General features: G+C 37.2%; 1 protein-coding gene across 1 annotated transcript in view; it reads left to right on the plus strand.

Moving 5' to 3' along the window:
* LOC113226888 (ATP-binding cassette sub-family G member 4) overlaps positions 1-24,574 on the plus strand; it is a 69,386-nt gene that overhangs the window by 32,709 nt on the left and 12,103 nt on the right. Inside the window, exons 2-3 of the mRNA XM_026459684.1 lie at positions 22,305-22,475; positions 23,975-24,111. Coding sequence (XP_026315469.1) covers positions 22,305-22,475; positions 23,975-24,111 — 308 coding nt within the window. The remainder of the gene's footprint in view (positions 1-22,304; positions 22,476-23,974; positions 24,112-24,574) is intronic.

Here is a 24,574-nt window from a genome sequence, read left to right on the forward strand (position 1 = left end):
GGAGACAGTAGAAATGGGATGCAGCACACGAAATCGTATGAAAAGGTACTAAACAAAAATACCAACGATTAGATAGCAGCCAGGAATCTTGTTTTTGGAAAAACTACTTCGGCTGACCGCTGCTGTGGAGATCGTACCTGAGGTAAAGAAACAGTCATGGACAAACAACAAGGTAAAGCATTATACATAATATTATTAGAGCATAAAAAATCCCACAAAATATTAATAAAGGGAGAATACACATGTAGAAGAAGGGATTTAAGGTAATGGCTCAATATCTGTGGACATTTATACTTTTGACAAAGACTTTTTTAATATTAAGTTTTACGTAATCGGAATAAATCTCTCAAGCCAAATCTTCAATATCATTTTAAATTTTTTAAATCCTGTATTTCAACATTGAAATAACACAACGATATAATGCATTACATTCAGTTATATCGCGAGCAAAATTATTATATTTATAAAGCGTACCGTCTTTATCCTCGACGTTGACGGAATTTTCGACGGTATCAAAATGGAGCTATAGGTACTGCCTGACATCCTCATCATAAACAACGTAATAGACTTTTTTAGAGAAATTGAGTTATTAATATATCTGGAATCAGCGAAACGATATCTACAACCCTCTATAAGCGGTTTGTTTATATTTCATTTAGTTTCAGATTTATTGTTAAGCAAAATCACCGTATTTGACATTTTTCAAGGAAAAAAAACTTTAGGTGCCATATTTCCAAAGTTACCAAAATGCAAATGCGTTGTTTAATGATAAAGAGGGCAGTACAACACAAAAATAAAATAATTCAATGAAAACAAACTGACCGTTCTTGATTTAAGTGTAAAACTGAAAATGACACGGAAAGTTTTATAATTGTTATGAGCATAAAATAATACAATGGTAAAAAATGGGATCAATCTGTCCCATTTATACTCTTAATGGTATAAGTGGGATAAGTAAGTACCATTTATACCATTGTTTATTATCCAATGGTATAACTGGGATCAACTAGTACCACCTGTACCATTAATGGTATAACTCATGCAAAGGGAAAAATCTTCATCGATTATCTTTCACAGTGTTTGAAGACTTGCTTCAACCAATGTGTTCTGTCCGCTGTGACTTACGTTATAACAATTATATAATAATAACGCATATTGCCCCGCCCAGGTAAACCCTGTGTCGCGGGTGCCATAGACACACATAGACAATCACAAATTACACCCAAACTCACGAGGGAAATAAATGTAGGCCATGCAAATATGTCTCACGGCCCGGGAATCGAACCTGGGACCTCTGCGTGGCAGTCCGGTATGGTAACCGTTCGGCCACGGAGGAAGTTAATGTTGCCGAGACATGGGCGGTCACACAGAAGGTTGTGCACTGAGTTAAACAGAGACAAATGGAGCGTGTTATGTTCAGCATCAAATTTTTCGGTCAAGTTCCGATATCCGAAGAAAGATCTAGGACGTTGTAAATCGGATATGGAGCTAAAATAGGGCTGACTGGGACATTACGCGGAGTAGTAATGACAGTTATAGTGAAGCGACCACTGAAAAGTGGTTTAAATATAGTGGTGGAACGATCTACAAACAATATGGTAATCGTAGTGATGTAACTTGAAGAAAACAATTTTTATTTCACGTTTTGAAAAAAGAAACACTTGAACGTGCTTTGTTTACAACACTCTCGTTTTTTTCTATAACTGTTTTTTTTTTTTCGGAAAGTAAAATAAGCGTTCGTATCGCATCCATAGGCATAAACGTCTGTGAGTGTTGCCCATTAATTTTGAATGATTTATGTATGAAGAATACCATTTACAAATTGGGAGTGTAGTGCCAAATTAAATCTAAAAATATAATATGCCCGTCGTATTTTTATTTTCATATTTTTAAAAAACCTACTCCAGTAAATTATAATTATTAATACAAAGCTCGAACACTCAGAAAAAATTCCTTCGATTTGGCCGGACTAGAACCGACACGTCTTCTAACATACCGTGCCATACGCTATACCAACTGAGCCACGGAACGAACCAGCGGACCTCACTAAATTTTCTATGCGCTTGTTGTCGTGTCTTTGTTTTTGGTTTTTCAACGATTTTTTAGCATCCACTCTACTCCAGTAAGGTTTTTTTCATTCTTTTATAACAACACTAAGTAGGCGACATGGTTAAAATTACAGGCCGATTGGTGAAACTAAAGCAAGATATTGTAGACGACACAAACTACCTACCCTTTCTTGGACGAAATATTTTAATGACATTTTGTGATGATGACATTGAAACTGTAATGAACAGGGGCGTGTCGCTTATTACCAGGCGCACGAGTTGTTCGTCCCGGTGGTCTCGTCGCTTAAAGCGTGAAACACACAGAAAGCGGGTGTGTATTTACATGGACGACAACACACTACACGCGGGCGTGAGACTGGCGCACGGGGCGCGTGGCACACCCTCCGTGCTCCCGACCCGACACGCTCCCGCTCTCTGTGTGTTTCACGCTTTAGTATCATAACATAAAAGGTTCTTCATAACATAAAAGCAAAAAATTGTGGGTATTAAATACTTATTTAAGTATTTCTCATTTATTTATCAAGCCATTGTCGCGACAGTTAGTCAATCAGTCTCTGTCGTGACCTAAGTCGACATAAATGTTTCTTTATATCCGTTTTCACTTAACATAGTCATAGAAAACAGAACAAGGGCGATTGGTTATTGCAACACGCATTGTGAACTAATTTTTTATCTATTTACATCGACTATTATTATAAGTTTTTATCTAGTTTTGTTAATACAGGACTTACTATGTTATCTTCGGTCTAAATTATTGGATTTATATTGGAATTAGGTACTTTTATTGCAATAATATTTGTTGAGTATTACGAAAGATATATTTAAGCATTTATATCCAAAAAGCCAGGTGATTATGAAGTCATTTAATTTAGAAACTAAGTAGTATCGTATTGAACGTCTAAAATCGTTGCTATGTAGCGAAAAATTTAGACAACTTTATGGACATGGTACGCCTCTCTAGTCTTGTCTCAAACTAGGGAATTTCAACAAATCTTACCTTTTTACTAATAGCATTGATAATTATTTAAATATCCTCGGCTATGAAGAGGGCTTTAAGCCATAAGCCATAAAGTTACTGCAATGCGAACTTTGCACTTCTTCAACCTAAGTTTTACTAAGCAGGCAGAAGGTATTAAGTACTTAAAATAGGTACCTATTGAAATAAAATAACGCAATATTCGCACTTTGAACAGCACACCAGATGTATCACTTTGACTCATAGAAAGATCAAAGGTCCAGGTCTATGTTTCGCGATATTACTGACACGACATTAACGCATGCCATGTGACCGTGTGTAAAATGTCATAGTTTTTTGCTGTGTTACACTTTTGATAAGAAACAGGCAGGTGTTTTGTTAGGGTTGCTTCATATATACGTATACTTGGTTTTACTGGTTGCAGGGATCTCTGTCTCAACTTCTTTATTAATTCATCATCATCTTATTTAAGAGCCAGACAGTTGTCGGTATAGCCTTCTCCACTCCTCACGGTTCATAGCCAGTTCTTTGACCTCTTTATAGCTGTTCACTTTGATCTTCTTTTTTAGTTGTTTATACGCCATTCTTGGTCTTCCTCTTTTTCTTTTCCCTTCTATCCTCCCCTCAATTATCACTCTCACAAATTCATCATTACGCAACAAATGTCCAAACATTTCCCCCCTTCTCCTCTCTATTGTATTCAAAAGACTTCTCTCCTCCCCAGCACGTTCCAAAACTTCCTCATTTGATGTCTTTTCAATCCATTTTATTTTTTCCATTCGCCTCCAGCACCACATTTCAAATGACTCCAATCTCTCTCAGTCGTTGTTTGTTATTGTCCATGTCTCGCATTAATTACCTCGCATTTATTAATTACTTCCTAACAATTTAAAAATAAACCAACGCTTCGTGCCCTTTACAGGTCTCATGGTTACAGTTGACATAGGTACAGCTTTACATTCATTTATTATTCATTTACTTTACATTTATTTACCTTGAGAGGATTCTGATGTACTGCTGAATTCATCAGGATACCCCGGGGGATTAGGCTAGGAGATAGTGGTGGAGTGAATGTTCCTATCTACGTATCTCCCATTCATAGTACTTACATTTAAATTAAGGTTTTTTTTGTATTTTACAAACATATTTCTTTTTAGTTAATTAATTTTAGCTACATACCTACTACACTACATGCTACAAGTTAAAGCGTAGACAACGTTAAAAAGTATTTTTTTTTCAAAAAAATTTGTGACGACTTTACGATCGGTACACATGTCTACATCTTCCTGAAACCAACTCTGATATGTTCTATATTCAAGAGCACTGAATTGGAATCATAGCAACAGAATACTTAAAACTTTTAGTAGCCGCACATCTCCTTTGAAAAAATTGGTCCATGGAACCTGTTTCTGCGCCAAGCAGTAATGTGAGCATTACTGTGAAAGGGTTGTAACCCTAACTAGCTGTGAACAGGTTCACGGCAATGAAACGGGAAACTTCCGGTCCACAATATTTATTAATGAGGTAAAGTTAAAGAAAAGACCTCTAACAATAAAAAGGTAAATGTAAAAAAATGTATTATTAAGGCACTTACCCCTAAATGGGACGAATAACTGAATCACAGATATAGATACACGAAGGCTATAGGCTGAAGGCTGCTGTTATAAATTATTACACATGATTTAGCTTATTAAATGATTATAAAGGTAGTAAAGAACCACAATTAGCGATTATTCGCGATGGAATTTGAAACAGCTCCGACTGTTGTGGCGGTCGAGCTGGGAGTGACTGTGGTATGAAAACAAAACGAGAAAGTGAAGGAAGATGGAACAATTCAAATTTAAAATTTAAATGCATATAAAATAAAAAAAATGATAGGATACAAGCGGAGAGAGGCGATACAAAAAGATGAGATGGCGGTGTAAGGAGGTCTCACCGTCACAACTGTGTACAGGTTTGGAAGGGTAAGGTTGCTGGAGAAATTCCAGGCACTTGGAACTTGTCAACTCATGTCTTAGGGTGACGGGCGCAATGGCAGTGCTCCTCAAATCTTTGTGATTTAAAGCACGGAGTGGCACTGCAACTGTTATGGACAGGCGTGTCACTTACCACCAGACGCACGACTTGTTCGTCCCATCACTTGGTATTATAAGAAAACTTTGCGATCTTCTACCGTAGATACTTCCTCAACATCATAAGAGTGATACCACACAGGCGCTGCCGCCGGTGTGTTGCGTCGTCGGAACGATTTCAGTGCACCGAGTGCTACACAAGTAAGGGAGATGCCACACAAGCGCCACTGCGTTGTACTACATATAAATCAGAACGACATGCCACACGGTGCGTTGATACAGTACGAGTCAACGGAGCGACGTTGCGACGCTGCTCTGAATGTATATGGTTGCTAGTTTTCATTAGATTAACCGTTCGACTGTTTGCCTACTTAAATACCAAAAAAAAACTAAATATTGTTATACATAGTCTAAACGTCTTATATTCTACCGCATTTCGAGTTTCTGGAGAGGAAATTGAATCAGCTGAAAATTAAATCAAAAATTGTCAGAGATGCACAAAGATTATAGGAATTCTTTTTAACGAGAAAAGGACTTGTTCATATCTAAATATTTAAGTGTTTTTTTTTTTACATAACACTTAACACTTACGTAAGTGACCCACATGAATAATGAAAACATGCAGTGTTAAATAGGTACGATAGATATAATATAAATATTTGTCAACACAAACTTCTCCTTATTTAGGAGACAGGCTCTTGTTTGTAATTGTAAATAATCTCTGAACAGGTCTCTGTTCAGCGCCCTTGATTTCCTGATTCGACACTATTAACTTTTTCCTTTATCTGCCCCCGTAGTATGCCGCGTCGATAAAGCTATTATATCCACATTTAGCTCTCAAATTCGAGTGTTAAGCCGGCGTTTTAAAATTTTATCATAATATCATGGCGAGCACCGTGACGTCACATTTTTATGTCAGCGCGAGCGCCGCGACTAATGACTGTAAAAGATTAACACGGTGCCAAACATGGCTGCAAGGCCACAGCTGATTTTGAAACATTTCTACAGTTCTGTACAGTAAATTAAGCGCGACAATCGAGATGAAAAGAAATTATAATAAAAACAAACAAATTGATATATATATGTAAATTATTGGAATGAGACGAGAACATTTTTAATACAGTTCAATACATGAGAGTAGTTAGAAATACGTAAATAATAACTAATATAATGTAAAATATGTAAAACCAAAAACTATAAAAACCCGATAATTTTTGTTTCATCGTTTTCGCGGCGATGATTAAAACGACAAAGATAGCTACGCAATTTCATATCATTATCCTCTTCAAAATGTATGACAATAGTTCATTACCAAATAAGCAAATTTAGCTTTCCTCCTCTGCCTGACATTCCTTCCATCTTTCCCTCTATAATGCTTCTATGGAACTTTGGTATCGTACCAGATTACCCAAAATATTTGGTTATCTGTTGTTTTTAATAAATTTATCTTTCCCTGTGCTATCATAACACCTCCTCATTGCTTTTTCCATAACAACATAAACTTCAGAAATATCTGCGATGAAGAGGTCAGGAATGCATATGTACCTCGGTAACACGTGGATGTATCAAGAATATCGAACATCTTATATTATAATAATACATTCACCATGAAGTATAACAACGGTACAATATAAACATTTGCTACTGACGGTGGGGTAAAACGAAACAAAAGAGTATAAGTTTGTGTTTTTTGATACAAGTTTACTGACAAGGATTTGCGGGATGTTTTCGACGATTGTTGAAAGTAAAGCATTAAAACCTACCTGGGAACTTTGACACTTATTTGAAAGAATCGTTTTTATGGCAGTAGCGATGCAGTCGCTAATCGTCTACCTTTACACACACGTGCTACTTAGTGCGGGAATACACGTCCGATTTTTCCATCCGATAGTCGGAAGGCGTTCGTACCATATATTTGTATAAACACTTAATACAAGTCCGATAATCGGATCAGATGTCCGAGTCGGAAATAGCGTCCGATTTTATTACCGGTCCGATTGTCTGAAGGCGAGTTCTCTATACTTTTGAATTTCTAGACGAAATACACGTCTGATTCTTCCCTCCGATTTGCAACGTTGCTAATGCAAATTATACAAAATCCCCAAAAATCAAGGTTATAAATTTACATTAACATGTAATAATATTTATTCATTCTTAGTATTTATTATATTATTATTGTTACGCTTAAAAATATATATCAAATAATTAAGAAAGTCAAAATGTGCCCATCTATACATATACGTTACGCTATAATTAGAAATAAACTAAACAAGTTGAATTAAGTTTAAGCCTTAATATTTGAGCTAGACAAGTGGCATGTTGTAAATTTTATAAGTACATGCAAGCGGTTTGCTAATTCTATATAAATGTTGCTGTGTAAGCTATGTAAAAAAAATATCAATATCGTTCATAAACAAACAAATAAATAGTGTTTTATCAGTGATCATCAAACTAACAAAAATATGATAAAATGCTAGAATGCGAGGGCATTTTCCCCACATAGCGTACTCCCCACAAAATCCACAAACGAGCTGTTGAGTTGAAATTCCCTGCATTTGGGGAATTCCCCACAAATTGGCAACACTGCAGTTAGTTCAGAAAAAGTCTGGCGATAGAATCGGACGCCTATCGTATGTGTATTCCCGCGCTTAAGCAGCGAGACTTTTATATGCTTCCAACCGCCTATATCGCTATCGCTATCGTTTGCGAAACGCGCGTTTCTATCGCTGCTAAAAGTCGCCGTGTGTAACCGCTCTTAGAGTTGAATTTAAATCTTAAGTGAAACGCTCAAGACTTGTAAATAAATTTCAAAGTCAATAATGACGCATCTAATCAAAAAACCTTATCAATAAACAACGCCTGAGTAGTTTCAAGTGACTAACAACAGTCACGTTGTTGAGTGTTGTGTTTAAAACAAAGTTGCAACGTGTTACCAAATGAGCAGCGAGAGAACTTTTAAAAAAAATATATTTATTAAATTATAAGTATTTTACAGAGATGTGATGTCTATGAGTTAGGAAATAGTAATCAATTACAGTTCTTATGGTTTAAGATTATATAGTAGAAAAACGATGAGATAGTTAAACATAATTAGTTAAGTAATACATCATTAGTTAACTATTGTGAAATGGACCTTAGCATTTCCTTAGTGAGTGTTTACATGATTAGGTGAGTATGTTTACATTCGAAATACTTATCTAGCTATTGATTATACATTGTATTGTATTTATATAACATATGTATTGTATTATAATATTGTATTATATAACAAACGTACTACATAATCCTAATGCAATAAAGATTAACAATAATGATATTTCATACGTATGATATCGATATAGTTAGCACCCATTCGCACGTTTTGGCCCAAATTACATAGCCGCAGAACGCAATGGAAGCGAGCCTAATGAGTACGGTAAAGGAATGGAATCTGTGTTTCCCAGAGAAAGGGAGGTTTCATGGAGAGGGTTCAGCGAATAGGCACTTTTTAGACAAAAACATACCAACGTCTAAAAATGTCTAAAAACCAGGTCTATTCTACATGATATACCACCGAGAGTGTGCAAGGGAATTGCACGATTTAATTCCGTCCCCTTTCCATCATCGGAGGACGAGGTGGACGCTGGATTCATTAAATAAGTGTGCGAAGAGGCTTATAGGTGACTCTTTAATAGAGGCAAAGCTGCAGAACCTTGAACATGGCAATAAATATGCCTTCTTATCAGTATTCTACAGGATATATCACGGAGATTGTGAGATGAAATTGCATGATTTCATTCCGACTTCCCCATTCCATCGTGCGATTAGATGTAGGGCTGGGGTTCCATTTCCGAAGCGTTTCGCTTCCACATTTATATGACGAACGGCCGTTCAGCGGAATTCGCAGCCTGCGGGCTTGTTACTTGAACGAAGTGCTTGTTAACTGAAGTGTATAGGCATTATTTAAGCATGCATGTTCATTTTAACTTTTTTTTATAATAATATCAAGTGACGGGACAAACAAGCGTGCGCCTGATGGTAAGCTACACGCCTGTCCATAACAATTGCAGTGCCACTCAGAGCTTTAAATCGCAAAGATCTGAGGTGCACTGCTACTACGTCCGTCACCCTGAGACATAAGTTGATAAGTCCCATGTGCCTGTAATTTCACCAGGACAAATGAAGATCAAATGCGCACTTATTTTTCAATAAAAAAAGATGGGAATGTGGCCAAGTGTGCTTCTGTATAAAAAGAAAGTACATTTCGCGTAAACTAAAACAACAACTGAAACGTGTGAACGATAAGACGGTCATTGCACGATGACGTCATCGTCAGCTGATACGAAACTGGGCCATCACACATCCGCTATTGATAGTTTGCAATGAGTTTCAGCGATATAACAAGGATCTATGAAATCATTTATAGTTCAGTTTTGCATCACGTGAACGAATACAAACAAACATTAATAAAGGACAACGTGTTAAGGCAATTGTAGTAGAGCGAGGGCATCGGGCAACGTCTACAGGTACATGGTCAAGGTCACGTAAAATACACTTAAGAATTAAATTCCACTCTATTCCGTTTACGATAACGACGATCCAAAGTCCAAAGTTTATCGTGTGACTGTACATAAACAACACAACAATAGAAGATGCCAAACAAAATTAAGTAATAAAATAGCGCAGACATTAAACACAATAATCAATCGTGTAGTTACCTTAAAACAGAGAGACTTTTAAGATGTCGAAATGTTTTATTTATAGAAAGATGAATGAGACTTTCAAAGAAAGAAATTACTTAGATGAGATTTTTATTTGAATCTTTCAATGCGCAATGTGCTCTAAGGCGCAATAAAACGTATTTTCTTTCAATAAAACAAGCCAGCACTCTTCTAGATAGATATTTAAAGGCAGCTTGAAGCTTTTTAGAATTTTTTTTTTAATTAATATTTTTGCGAACTTTTGAGGTCGGTTTTTTTATAAAAACAAGTTATAATTATAAAGTGTCTAAATCCAAAACCCGATTGTAAATTTCCTGACAAAAGAAAAGAGTCAAGAGTAGAGTGAGTCAAGATAAAAAAAAACTAATTATCTTGTCGTTACCTCCAATGCTAGTCACGGAAAGCCAAGAAAAAATAAACAATGACGTATATGATACACAAACTCTTTGGTTACAGTACAATGAAAAAATTAAGAACAAAGATCATTTAAATTTATTGCCTTTGTACGGGCGCTTGTTGGTCCACATTGTCATTCTCAACACGGTCAATAATAGGCGTGTATGTCATGAATAATACATATATGTTTACAAACGATCCTGTAACTTGTTGATAATAAAAATTGCATAACGCCATCATAGTTTTAGAGCGGTTACACACGGCGACTTTACACGCGTGTGCGATTTTACGCAGCGATGCAAGCGCGCGATTGCATCGCTACACTTGGGATATAATAGGCGATTGCATCGATGCATCGCTGCTAAAAATCGCCGTGTGTAAGCACTCTTAGACCATAGACTTTTGCTTAATTCCAATGATTTTATTCACCTTATATAAGATTGCATAATTCTTATTTGTTTATTTTGTAGAGTTTGTTCAAAAAGGTTTTTTTAATGACCAAAGACTGCAAAAAAAGTACATTTACACAAGCTTCAAGTAACAAATATAAAGTTCCGGTGCTGGTGAAACTACAGGAACTTAGAATATAAAACTATTTTTCCAGCTTTTAATCGCGTATATTTGTTTTTTCAAACAAACCGACATTTCGGGCCCTTTACAGGAAAATAAAAAATATTTAAAAAAAATTACAATTTGCGATTGCCGGCCAGGGTCTATTTGATACTATTATTTTACTTGTAATAACTGTATTTATACCATTGACTTACAACTATATGGACGTCGGGTCCGCGCTAAAAAGTGTCCGCACTTGTAAGGCGCTAAAATCGTATACAGAGCGCTATCTCCGCTTTAGTCTTCATTTGTTCTACTGACAGCGCGATACTGCGATGACATTACAATTTAAATTTCGAATAGGTTGACTTGGGACATTTTTTTCGTGGTTTTTGTATTAGACCCGTCGTCCATTTATTTGTAAGTCAATGATTTATACCATGATTGCAATAAACGATATTCTATTCCATAATATTAGGCATAACTAATTGATGACTTTGCCATGTGCAAGTGTGCATGTGACATGTAAAGAGACCGAAACGTTTGTTTTAAAAAAAGAAATATACGCAAATGAGATGCGAAAAAATAATTGCATTTGAAATAAAAATACATTTATTTTTCCACAAAACATAGGTAACACTTTAATAAAATATTCTTAAGCAAAAGAGTACAGTGCATATTCCAAACTGTTAAGCGTGTTTGCTCTTGAACGTACCGCTGTACTCTGTACTTGAGTAATTAAACAAATGAAACTTTAATTAATTCTTAGAAGTGGCACACAATAAGTAATATAATAACTCTAGAATGGAAAACATTGCTTATGTTTATGTAATAATGATACATCGGGCAACTAATATACATATACATAGGTTGTGTGTTGCATTCTGTAGATTACTTCGTTCCAATAGAGTTCAATTGGCCATTGTTAAAAGTATCAGTTGTAAACTTAAGATTTCCCGCAAACCCTGTAATAGGTTTTTGTTTCCAAGTTTAGTGTAATTGTTTGGTTTATTGGTTAATTTATTATATTTTCCAAGAATTTGCCTGTGTATGAACTTTCTGAAAATGAATCAGAGTTTGTTTGCGTTGTACAACAACACCCACACCGGACAAAGGATTTTGCCGCGGAAACGCTTTGTTTTGTTTTGACACCAGCATTGCGCCCGCGCACCTGTGTTTAAATTTATATACAGTAAGTACAAACATGATGAATTATGTGCAAATTAAAAAAAATGTGTGGAAACATTATATACCACATAGATAAATATTTTTAGTTACAAGTCTGTGAACCGCTGATGCTAGACGAGTAGAAAAAATAGAAAATGTTTTCCAGTAATTTTGAAAAGTTGTAGAACTTGTTATTTTTAATGACAGGAAGGGGTTTTATAATACTAAAAATATGTTAAAGACTATATGAATCTCTCTTTCTGAGTGACGTATTATTTAGTAGTAGAGCTCCTTGTGAAAGAGTTCTTCAACGGAAGCACTGCTACCACACCTATTTCTGCCGTACCATACCATATCTATTAAACCGTAATGTACGTTATATTGCATTCCAGTTTTGAAGGGTGCTGCTTAAGTTACAGGTGTGTGGGACTTGCCAATTTATGCCTCGGCGTAACGGACGCAATGACAGCACCACTCAGCTCTTTGCAATTTAAAGCTCTGAGTGGCATTGCAACAGTTGTGGGTAAGCGTGTCACTAAATACCAGGTGCACGACTTATCCTTCCGTTAGGTACTTGATATCAAAAAAATAAAATTTTCGTCTTTAGCGAGTTATTTTTTACTTTACGTTTTTGCGTAATATCAAATTCTCCTAAGCTATTCGGTACAAGGTTTACGTACAGAAAACAACATGTTGTTGTTATTTTGAGTCGTATAACTTCGCAACTGTTTTACAATATTTTATCAACATTTAAGGGGTCACACTATTTGATTATCTTCTGAATAACCTTCGTTTACTAGTGAAAAGAATACATACATATTTTAACTTAATTCACTACTATAAACTTGTGTCGTGATTTATTTAAAACGTATATATTAATAATAAATAAAATCCTTCATAAAAGCGTTCTTTTTAGACGCTTTCTAGTTTAAAGCTTACAAAATCGTTTTGAAAACGTTTAAGCGCATAGACTTTTATGTTAAAAAAAGCTTGCAGCATTGTGTTGATAGCAAAAAGCGAAAGCAGACCACTAAAAGTTTTAAGTTAAGTAAGTTTATTTGTAAAACACTAGTTTTATTTTTATTTATAAAATTCACGTTGACGAATTAATTTGTTTAGGCAACATAAATGGTGGCACTTGAAACTTAGGCATGTTGTAAAAAATGGAATTGTTGAGTATGGAACTGACCAACGCTCACGCTTAAAATAAAAAGCGTGCTTAATTGCTTTTTTTAAACACCAAAATTTTTTAAGTGCTTTTCGTTTAAACGCCCATCTCTACTCGTGATTAGCAGGAGCAGATTCGGAACCGGGGATACTTTGGGTCACTGCGCTACCAAACTTTTACGTTACTTCATTTAAAAACAAATAACAGCTATCACACACGAAGCATTCAACTTAAACAAATATTTACCTACTTGCTCGTTGTGTCTTCTGCGCATTAAACAATTAATTTTATCAAGAACAATTTGTACTGAATTGCAATAAATTATTTTTCTTTAACATGAAAACAAAATGTATTCTTTATAGTAAGTAGTGTATTGTTTAATAAAACCTTTTTATTTATAACAATTTCACTTCTCATGCTCTTAAAGTTCGTATTTATGCTGGGTATAGGCTGTATAAAATAGGATTTTATCCTCTAGTGCATAAAATAAAAAAACCATCACATTAAATATGTCTAGTTGTTGTAATTTTACATTCAATTTTAATGAAATAGTCGTTTATTTGTAATATTGCTGTTTAATTGATTCGCAATTGAAATTAAAAGCAGAGTGTGTAACTTGTTTATAAAACCCATTTTGGGTGGATATACTCGCCTCGGGTAAAAAGACGCGTTTTATGCACTTGTTGTACAATCTACTATTTTTGTGTACCGTAATGTTATATTTCTGAGAATGTTGTGAAAAGGAATGGCAAATATTTTTTTTGCCTAAACCCTCGCCTAAGAGGAGATCTGTGCCCAGCAGTGGGACGTAGAAATGGGTTGATGATAATGATGTATGTTTTTACCGTTCCATTATTATTCATCCAATTACGATAAAACATTCATTAGTTGCTATGCCTACGCCCACAGAAGTTTTTTAAAGAAATTAAAACCATTTTAAAATATGTGGGGCATATTGAAAGTTCCTGGAACTGGCCACTTGTGAAAGAAACTAAAAAAAACAAAATTCCAAAAAGGAACTCTCTGTGAGTAAGTTACTTTTACTATAAGAGATTGTTATTTGTTTTTTTCATTGTGGCCGTCGTTTTGAAAACTGTGAGTCGTTATTACAATGAATTTGAGTTGTGCAAATTTTCAGTCCATCACTTTCTACGATTTTCGATGTGCCTTAAGTCAACAAGTGAATTGTCAGAGATTTCAATTGGCATTTGGCATCCGCCATAAAGCCCATACCTTACACCATGCGGCTTCTTTTTATTTCCAAAAGTCAAAGATAAACTTAGAGGAAGCTTAGAGGTTTACGATTTACAAGCCTGGAATTTAAAGAGGTCTCTACGGAAGACTGGTACCACTGCTTATCACAATGGTTCCAACGAATGAAAAAGTGTGTGAATAGGTACTTTGAAAAACATTAAATGTAAAAAAAATAAACATAATATCTGGACTTCCTTATCAGAATACAGACTTTCAGTATGAACTAAGTATCAGGTGGGTCTAGTTGTTTCAACAAAAGTGTCTACAATTCAAAAGGCGGCTCTTTTGCAAATGCACTGCGACATAGCTAAATAAACAGATGTTTTTTCTTTTAGTAGCATTGAAATACGTGCCGAGTACAGCTAGTATATAAACGATACCTAAATAGGAAGTTTACGTTATCTCTTACAAAAGTATAACTTAACAATTAAGTAAAAACAATAACAAATTGTCTTATCATAACTTAAATTTAATTATGTCATTGTAGTTAACAACTCTTGAGTATTAAAATTAAAAATAAAATTTATCTTTTCCTCAAATTATTATTTTTAAATTTTTCCCACCACGGGGTTATAGTATGAACTTAAAAATATTAGTAAACAGAAGGCGCAACAAATGCTCATCATCTAAGAATCTAATACCTATATTACACTTACATAAATAAAAAATACAATAAATACTTATATTTGCATAAATTACATTAACGAAGGAAAGAAAAAAAAGCAGTAAAAAAATTATTATAATATCAGATAATGAACCTACAAACATTTCTATGTACTCGCCAAGATATAAAGATACGTCTATTACTTATACATATGATCAGAATAGAGTCTAAAGTTATTTCTTCAAACTACCTAAACTAATATTGGTTTAGTTAACGTTTTCTGATATCTAGCAGCTCTCAAGGCGATGTCGTTTAAAAAAATTGTCATGAGTAGCACAGAAGATGACTAGTACAACGTACCGGTTATTATGAAAGACGTAACGTAACAACTTTTATCAAAAGGCTAAATCTAATATAACAAAAATTAAATGCAAAGTTCATCATGCCGGCCAGCCACATTTCTGGTTGTTAAACTCTTGCAATATATACAGTTTTAGGTTTATGCAAATGAAACTTTAGAGCCTATGCACACGGCGTATTTTATACGCGCCGACGATGCGCGTTTACGCACACGTATCATCTGCGCGTATACGCGCCGCAGACGCACTGTAGTCGCACGTTTGTATCGTGCATTTTGAAAAGAGACAGATTTTCAAAATGAAGCAAAAATATGAAATTCTAAGTGTAAACTGCAGTGGAGTATATAAATTTCTTGGTGGCAATGAGATGTTTTCGCGCGTTTTATCGATTCACTACAGTGCGTACGGTGCGTATACGCGCAGATGACACGCGTTTACGGCGCCGTAAACGCGCGTTCGTGAAACGTGTGTCGTCCGCGCTTAAACACATATTATTATTATATTATAAAATACGCCGTGTGCATAGACAAGCTAAACAAATGAAATCTTTGTCTGTGAATCTGTGTATCCTAAGTGGATGGACTGACCTCAAAGCATTTTTATTTGAAGGCTAATGTCATTTAGTTCTTAGTTATGTTTGATGAACTTATATTTAGCAGTTTAAAGACTATAATAATAGCTCATCAGTTAATTTAAAGGTCTCAGCCACAAAATGAATTATTTATTTCACTTCCAGCTTGTCAGACTGATTTAAAATTTGTTATACTATGAAATCCGATGACAGTACAAATAGTATGGTAGCCTTGATCTAATACTACAACCAGGACAGTGCGCACACTACTTAACTACTTACCTAAGAACTATCTTATTTGGACTCACTAATTTCGTCTTGATGAGTTGCTAGCCTAAAGACTGTGACTTGAAATTCTAATTTTAGTGTTATTGGACTTTTGAGGCGACTTCTAGTCCTCACAATGTCAACAGTATAATACGTTTTATTTATTCTTAGCAAGTCCTTATCATATGAACAATAATAAACTGGTCGCTTGGCACTTTGGCACCTAAGAACTTCGCTAATCTCTGACGCATGTGAGGTTATCAGGGTCGCGGAAGCCCACTACTACTAAACGGGTCAGTCAGCAAACGATACCATTATGCCACCGTTTTATCACTTTATGAGCTGGTTTAATTCACTTATATCGCTCTACATTGCCATAGCTCATAATAGTATCTACACATACGTCTTTAAAGCGTAGAGTTTTCTGTTTGTGATGAATTCGCCTGCATGTTAACTGCGTCCGCTCTTTCTTTTTGCCTCAAAGCAAGCACTGCTATTTTGTTCTGAATGGCCTGTGTACAGGAGATTTAAGAACACGATGTATTAACACCCGTAACGTATTTACAACGTTTAAAAGTACATATAATTATATTTAATTGCCTGAAAAGTTGTTTTTGGGTAGTTTTCATATTAGTTTTCTCTACCTAATTTCGGTGGCAAGGTTTATTATTCAAATATTCTAAAATATTACCATGAAGCATTATTTCATACTTAAGTGCAATAACCTTAAATATTATTTAATATTTCACGATAATATACTAGAATATTAAAATAATAAAAATTGTCACCGAAATCAGGTAGGGTAGGTAGGCTGTCGCCGTCTGCGCTGCCTGGAGGACCCCTCCTTTTATTATTATGTGGGTGCTCGTAGAATCTAGTTGTTCAGCTAGAGTCTTCGCGTGCTTATATAGATCCCACAGCGGGGATGCGGAGACAACTAGGCTCTTTGACCAACTGAGCCAGGCGACTCTTGACGCGCAGGCGCAGTTCCCATCTGCGGAGATGGTCGTGTTGGGGGACTTTAATGCTCACCATGAATCATGGTTAAGTTCCCTCAAGACTGACCATGCAGGTAGAACTGCCCACGCTTTCGCTCTCACGCATGACTTGACCCAACTGGTAACCCAGCCCACCCGGGTTCCAGACATATCGGATCATGCACCCTCTTTGCTTGACCTTCTGCTCGCGAGTCACCCTACCTACTATACAGTATCAGTCAGCGCCCCCCTGGGAAGTTCTGATCACTGTTTGGTTGGGTGTAAGGTTTCCCAAATGCCTCCAACTAAGCTGAAGGAAGTCACTCGTCGCATTTGGCACTACTCGTCGGCGATTTTATTGGGATGGTATGCGCGACTACTTTGCGTCCATCCCTTGGTTGCAGCACTGCTTTGCGGGAAAGGATGCCTCAGCAGCTGCCGATGCTGTTGTCGATGAGATTAGAACGGCTATGGATTACTACATACCGTCTTCCAGTGTCATCGCCAATCGCAGAGGACGCCCTTGGTTCAATCGCGAATGCATGGACGCTGTTAGTGAGAAACAGGCTGCATATCGTGGTTGGATCAGGGGTCGTGTAACAAAGGATCCCAACCTTGCGTCCCTTAAAGCAGCCTATAACAAAGCAACCAAGTCTTGCAGGAGGGCATACATAAGAGCGGATGCCCAGCGCGTTTCACGGATTGGCCAGAAGCTGGTAGCCCATCCCACCGGTAGCCGTGCCTACTGGAGCCTGGTCAAAGCTGTGCAGTCCAATTTTTGTCGTTCGTCGCTGCCGCCTTTGAGGTATCCCAATGGATTTTTGGCCTATGGCCCCGAAGAGAAAGCAAATTTATTGGCCGACCTTTTTGGGGCTAACTCGCGCATTCACGACCAAGGTGCGCAACCGCCGTCAATTCCCCATTGCGGAGTCACAATGCCTGATATAGTTATCAGACAATCCGCAAGGAATTGCAGACTCTTGACCGTACTGACGCGCTTATACCGCCTCTCATACCAATCTGGTAACGTGCCCCTAGCTTGGAGGGAGGCCAACGTGCAACCTATCCCCAAGAAAGGAGATCGGTCTGATCCGACAAACTATCGCCCAATAGCTGTCACTTCAGTGCTCTGCAAAGTGATGGAGCGGATTCTAAATATCCAGATAATCCGGCACCTCGAACGTCACTCCATTCTTAATGATCGACAGTACGGGTTTCGGCCGAACCGATCAACGGGTGACGTTCTAGCGTATCTAATGCATCTCTGGGGTGAAGCTATCGACAAACAGGGCGAAACCTTAGCGATAAGTCTGGATATTGCTAAGGCCTTTGTTCGGGTCTGGCACCGTGGTCTCCTCTCCAAGCTTCCGGCATATGGTCTTCCCGGCCGCCTTTGTGAGTGGATCTCCGGCTTTCTGCGCGAGCGAAGATTGCGTGTCCTTGTTGACGGAGGCACTTCGCGGCTCGTGACAGTTAATGCTGGGGTGCCACAGGGCTCCGTGCTGTCGCCCACGCTGTTCCTTCTGCATATCAATGACTTGTTGCCTTTTGGCAACATTCATTGCTATGCAGATGATAGCACAGTGCACGGTTGCTATTATAAGCAATCGTCAAGCACCCGGGAGGACCCTGAGAGAAACCGGGAAAAACTTGTCGATGAGCTCAACCATGTTTTGGAACATATATCGTCGTGGGGCTCCCGAAACTTGGTTGAGTTCAACGCCAAGAAAACCCAGGTATGCGCGTTCAGCTCCAAAAAATCCCCATTCCTTCCACTTCCCCATCTTCAGGGCACAACGCTGACGTTGCAGGACAAGCTCAGCCTGCTGGGGATGAGCATCCGGAAGGACATGAGCAACAAAGATTATATCGAGAGCGTCATCTGTACCGCGTCGCGCAAGCTTGGCATCCTGAACAAGATGCACCGATTTTTTACTCCAGAGCTGCGATACCTGTTGTATAAAGCTCAGGTCCGAAGCAGCATGGAGTACTGTTCGCACCTTTGGGACGGCTCTGCCAAGTACTTGCTCGATGCCCTAGATGGACTGCAGCGCTACGCCTTCCGTGTTGTCAACGATCCTCATGTAACTGAGCATGCGGAGTCGTTACAGCTTCGCAGAGATATAGTGTCTCTTAGCGTATTCTATCGCCTGTACCACGGTGAGTGCTCTGAAGAGTTATTCAACCTTATCCCTTCCTCTCCTTTCCATCAGCGGACCACCCGTGCCGGACTGCGTTGCCACAGATGGACGGTCAGTTCAATACCGTCCCGCACTAAAAAGTTTGGCAATTCGTTTTTATGCCGAACCATCACATTGTGGAACCAACTCCCTGCGCATGTATTCCCTCCCCTCTATAACATCGGGTCCTTCAAACGTAGTGTGAAGAAGCATTTGGCCAGACCGGCAAAATGATAGTGACGGAGTGAAGATATTTGTGTTTTCCATCCGTTACTCTCATCTCTGGACTGTATTCGCACTTTCCATCAGGCGCGGTGCAGTCATTTTGCCGAGTCACAATAAAAAAAAAAATAAAAAAAAATAGTGAGAATGACGTATGAGTATAGGAATTAGTTTGTTTGATTGTTATGAAAATGTTTGGTCTAAAGTTCATCTGTTAAGTTAACGGAAAACATTGAGGAAAAACGTACTCATATTATCTATGTTATTTTTTGTTAACATTGTTAGTTAGAAGTAATTTAGTGAGTTAATGAATGCTTTAACACGACCTTTATTAAGATCATAAGATTGCCCATTTTATTATGCCATTGTTTGCATAATAAAATCACGCACGGGCACGGGTCTCCTCTGAGAAGAGGATTTAGGCCACTGTCGCCTGATGCGGATTAGGAATAAGATGTATTCTTTACCGTGAGCGAAACATATTATTACTAAGTTTATACCATAGTGTCCCAAAGTGGTCCCTACCGCCCCCAGTGGGCGCTGAAGAGTCCTAGGGACATCGGTAAGGACCTCGGCAGCAATTGGAGGGAGTTGATGCTGTCCAGGGGGTTCTACCGCATTTGAAAACAAAAAACCTGAATTATCTATATAATCTACACCATATAATATTGTATATAACTTTTACCTTGTGATTTTTTCTGTTATGTTAATCTAATAAATACATATTTTCTATTATTTTATGAGGTGGTGGGCGTTGAATTTTTTTTATCTTACCTAAGTGGCCTAAAAGGTTGGGAACCTATGGTTTAGACCTACAAAGCATTCATAAATGTACACATCTTAGAAATTAAATAAAAAGCAATCATGCTCCCACTGGGCTATCATCGCTTGTTGATAAAAGATTATGAAGAATCGTCGTACCTTTATGACAAGCTCAAGTTCCCATTCGTGTACGTTAGGATGCCTCTCGTCTCCTATGTTCTCGACACAGAACAGCGAGCTTTCGCTATGCTGCCTCGAAATGCTATCGAAATTAAAAAATTACTTAAGGCGTATAGCTGCCGATGTATCGGAGATGTGAGCGTTTTATTGTTAACTTTGGCTAGTACTAATAGAATATATGAATGCTAATTATTACAATGTCAGAATTGAGGTATTATTTACAATTACCCTATTATTTACAGTTGCTTTATTATTTACAATTGCACTATTGTTTACAATTATACTATTATCCATAACTATCTCAAATTGTACACGTTTGTGTCGTCTACTGTGTTCCGTGTCATGTGTTCCCTGTTGCCGGATCCACTGAAAATCTGCGTCGCCCCACATGCAGTGGGACGACACCAAGCTGCGTGGATGACGGATTTAGTAACAGCACAGCATGCACACGTTATGGCGTATCGGTTGATTATTTATTGTTACAGTACAGCAAATAGCTTCCTGTTAGTGTGTTGTTTGTGTGTATTATCTAATTGTTGTTTTTTCCCTTTTTTATTTCGATTTTTTTCTCACATTACACACATTTCGATTTTTTTCTCACATGTTATAATTATGTTTCGTAATTGTTAAATGTATGTGTGCTGTGTTTCTTTACTACCTAATATTTCTTTCTTTCTTTCTTTCTTTCGAAAAATTGTATCCGTTATTATTGATACAAAGATCGAACAACACAAAGAAATATTCCATCGATCTGACTAGACTCGAACCAGCATCTATTGCGACGCCAGGGTCACCGCTCCAACTGAGCTATATAGACCAAGTCAAATTTTACGAATTTCTCCATGTGCTTTCTTTTTTTTGACACAAACAGTCATTATAAATTGAATTGAAAATAAAAACGAGAAAAGTTTATTTCTGTTTTTTTTTACACAAGGTTGGGACTTCCTAGTAGGTGTCATCCACCAGAAGTTTCGCTCTTACGTTATCCTTTAGTTGTAGGAAACAAATTCAATTTAATTTTATAATTTTCTAAGTAACAAAACTAATTTTACAAGTTATCAAAGATGATGCTAAGCTTAACTAACCTACAAAAGATTTTGTAAATGACAAATGTAAAGTAAACTTAAATAACTTTTGATAAATGTTGTAAATGACAAATATATACAAATGAATTAATACAGAAAAAATTAGAACTGCTATGGACAACGTGTACCGAATATTACACTTAAATATTAATAAAATGGGCTGAAAGGGCTGAAATATATAGAATAAAGAATACGCATATTTGAACCAAACCGAATGGGTAAACCATATAGGTGCTTACACAAATTTATACATAAAACTAAAGAAAAATAAATCTAAACTAACTTTTTATAGATTTTTGTATTTAAAAACGTTTAAACAAACCTCTTCTTGCCATCTGCGCCACTTGTGAGAAACTTGTGAAGTTTCTCAATAAATATTCCATAATACATAAGTATATCCATGTTTAGAGCGATTACACATGGCGACTTTTAGCAGCGCGTCTGTAGCGATTCAGCGATGCGGTCGCTAATATAGGTAGACGCCTTTAGACACACGCGAGACTTAACCAGCGATGCAGTCGCGTTGCAATCGCGATGCACGTTTTTAATGATTGAACATGCGCGTTTGCATCGACGCAATCACGCGTCTAAATCGCAAGTGTGGCGATACAATTGCAGGCGTTTGTATCGCTGCTAAGCGTCGCCGTGTGTACCCGTTCTTATTGTTGTGCCCTAGAAATGCCCATTTTTTAGTAAGTTGAAAATATTCAAGCATTGGCAAAAATTATTTTCTTATATTTCAGGCTACAAACAAATCCTGCACGGGGTAAATGGAAGACTACGTCCACGACAGCTCATCGCAATCATGGGTCCTTCCGGAGCGGGGAAGTCCACCTTGCTAGACGTTCTGTCTGGTTACAGAATCACCGGTATCGGCGGCGCTGTCTTTATTAACGGCAGAGGACGAAATATGAGTGAGTTTACTGCTGGTTATCATTCAAGGCATTTGTAAGTCAAAAATCAATATTATTCATTAAAATCACAGTTTCCCAAAGTGATCTCTGAAAGTGGGCGCTGAAGAGTCTTAGAGGGCGGTGTTGGACGGCGTTGCAGCTAAAAAAAACCTGATTTATATATATAAACTACACTACAGAATGTATCGACACTGGAAAGATAAAACGTCTAACGTGCATTTGGAAAATATTACAGAAGAGCGATATAAAGTTTTTTTTTAAGAAAAAGTCATAATTCGTCGGGGATAGTACAATTACGCGTAACTAGCATTTGATTTTGAGTCTCCATTTCGGTAATTTTGACGCTAAATAAAATGTTATGCGTAAATATTATGGCAACCAAATTAACGTGATTTACGGGAATCTATTGTTATCAGTCCGTCGACAACACAAATTAATGGTTACTCCACAAAAATAAAAGTCATGGCCATTGAAATAACAGAGTAATAACGTTAAATCCATCTCCTGCGAAATTTGATTGATGCAGATATGCGTTTTTTACCAACATTACACACGCGGATTTGCACTGTCCCCGACGAATTCAAATTTTATTTGGTTATATGAAAAACTAAAAAGTTTCAACTTTGCTATGTAAGAAATAAAATTATAATTATGATTTTGTCTCTGTAAAAAAGTACTTTAAATTTCTCTCCTGTAAAATTTTCCGAATGCACTTTAGATATTTTACCTTTCCGGCGAAATTTTTCCTTATGATTTATTTATTGTCTTAAGTTAATATAAAAAATTCAATTCATTCAATTATTTCTTATATCAATTATTCTTCGTGGTAGTGGCCGATGAATTTTTTTTTATCTTGCCTAAGCCAAAAACTTTGGGAACCTACGACTTAAATCAATACATGAGGTAACTAAAGCTATGTATAAGCCTCAAATTCATTCTAGCTACGTCTTTTTTAACCATATCACTCTTTTCATGCCATTCAGCATTTTAAACAACATTTTGTTCTGGCTACATGGACGTGGTAACACTGCAGAGTGAAGTTACGAACGGTACGGTACGGTAGTTAAGAACGGTAGTAACACAATCAAGTCCACTCTATTAGAAACTATACTAAACGCCTTTTGTTAGCGGTTATACACGGGAACTTTTAGCAACGATGCAAACGCAATGCTGTCGCTAATCGTCTACCTTATTACATCGATGCAAACGCGCGATTGCATCGATACAAATGCGCGACTGCATCGATACAAACGCGCGATTGCATCGATGCAGCTAGCATAGCGTTTGCATCGCTGCTAAGTGTCACCGTGTTATGTACTCGATGCCCAATACTAACTGAGATGACTTAAAATTAGCAGACTTGATGCCCAGAATGTTCAATCTCCTACATGGCTTCATATACACTACGTGTACCTATATGCATAGGGATTTTCGAGTATGTTTAACTTGGAATACGATTATTTAAACTTTTAATGAATCCATCAAACTGTTGATTTCAGAGAGATTCAAACGTATGTCATGCTACATCCAGCAAGACGACCGGCTGCAAGGTCTTCTCACTGTCAGCGAGAATATGGCTTTAGCTGCTGACCTCAAACTACCCACCACTCTTGACAAATATGAGAAGGGAGAAGCGGTGAGTAAACATTTTCATAGTTTTAATAGCAGTAGAGCTCCTTGTGAAAGAGTTCGTCCAGGGAAGTACTGCCACCTTACTTACTTCTGCAGTAACGTGAGCATTACTACTTTCCGGTTTTGATGGATAAGGGTGCTGATGAAATTGCAGGCACATGAGACTTGTCAACATTCAGTGACAGTACCCTTCAGATCTTTGCGATATAAAGCTCTGAGTGGCACTGCAACTGTTATGGACAGGCGTGTCGTTTACTATCAGGCGCACAACTTGTTCGTTCCGTCACTTAGTATCCGAAAAAAAGTACCTAATATTTGAATGGCAAATTGTTGAGCGCCTCTAGGGATAACTGTCACATTTTTTGTTTAATAAAAATGTAAAATGCAAGGACGCCTTGTCGTTGACCTTCCGTCCGATCGATCTTCCGTTATTTCATACAACGTGACGTAATTTCATCGAAACGTGA

Source organism: Hyposmocoma kahamanoa, unplaced genomic scaffold, assembly GCF_003589595.1.
Source record: "Hyposmocoma kahamanoa isolate Upper Pololo Valley unplaced genomic scaffold, ASM358959v1 202, whole genome shotgun sequence".
Lineage (NCBI taxonomy): Eukaryota > Metazoa > Arthropoda > Insecta > Lepidoptera > Cosmopterigidae > Hyposmocoma > Hyposmocoma kahamanoa.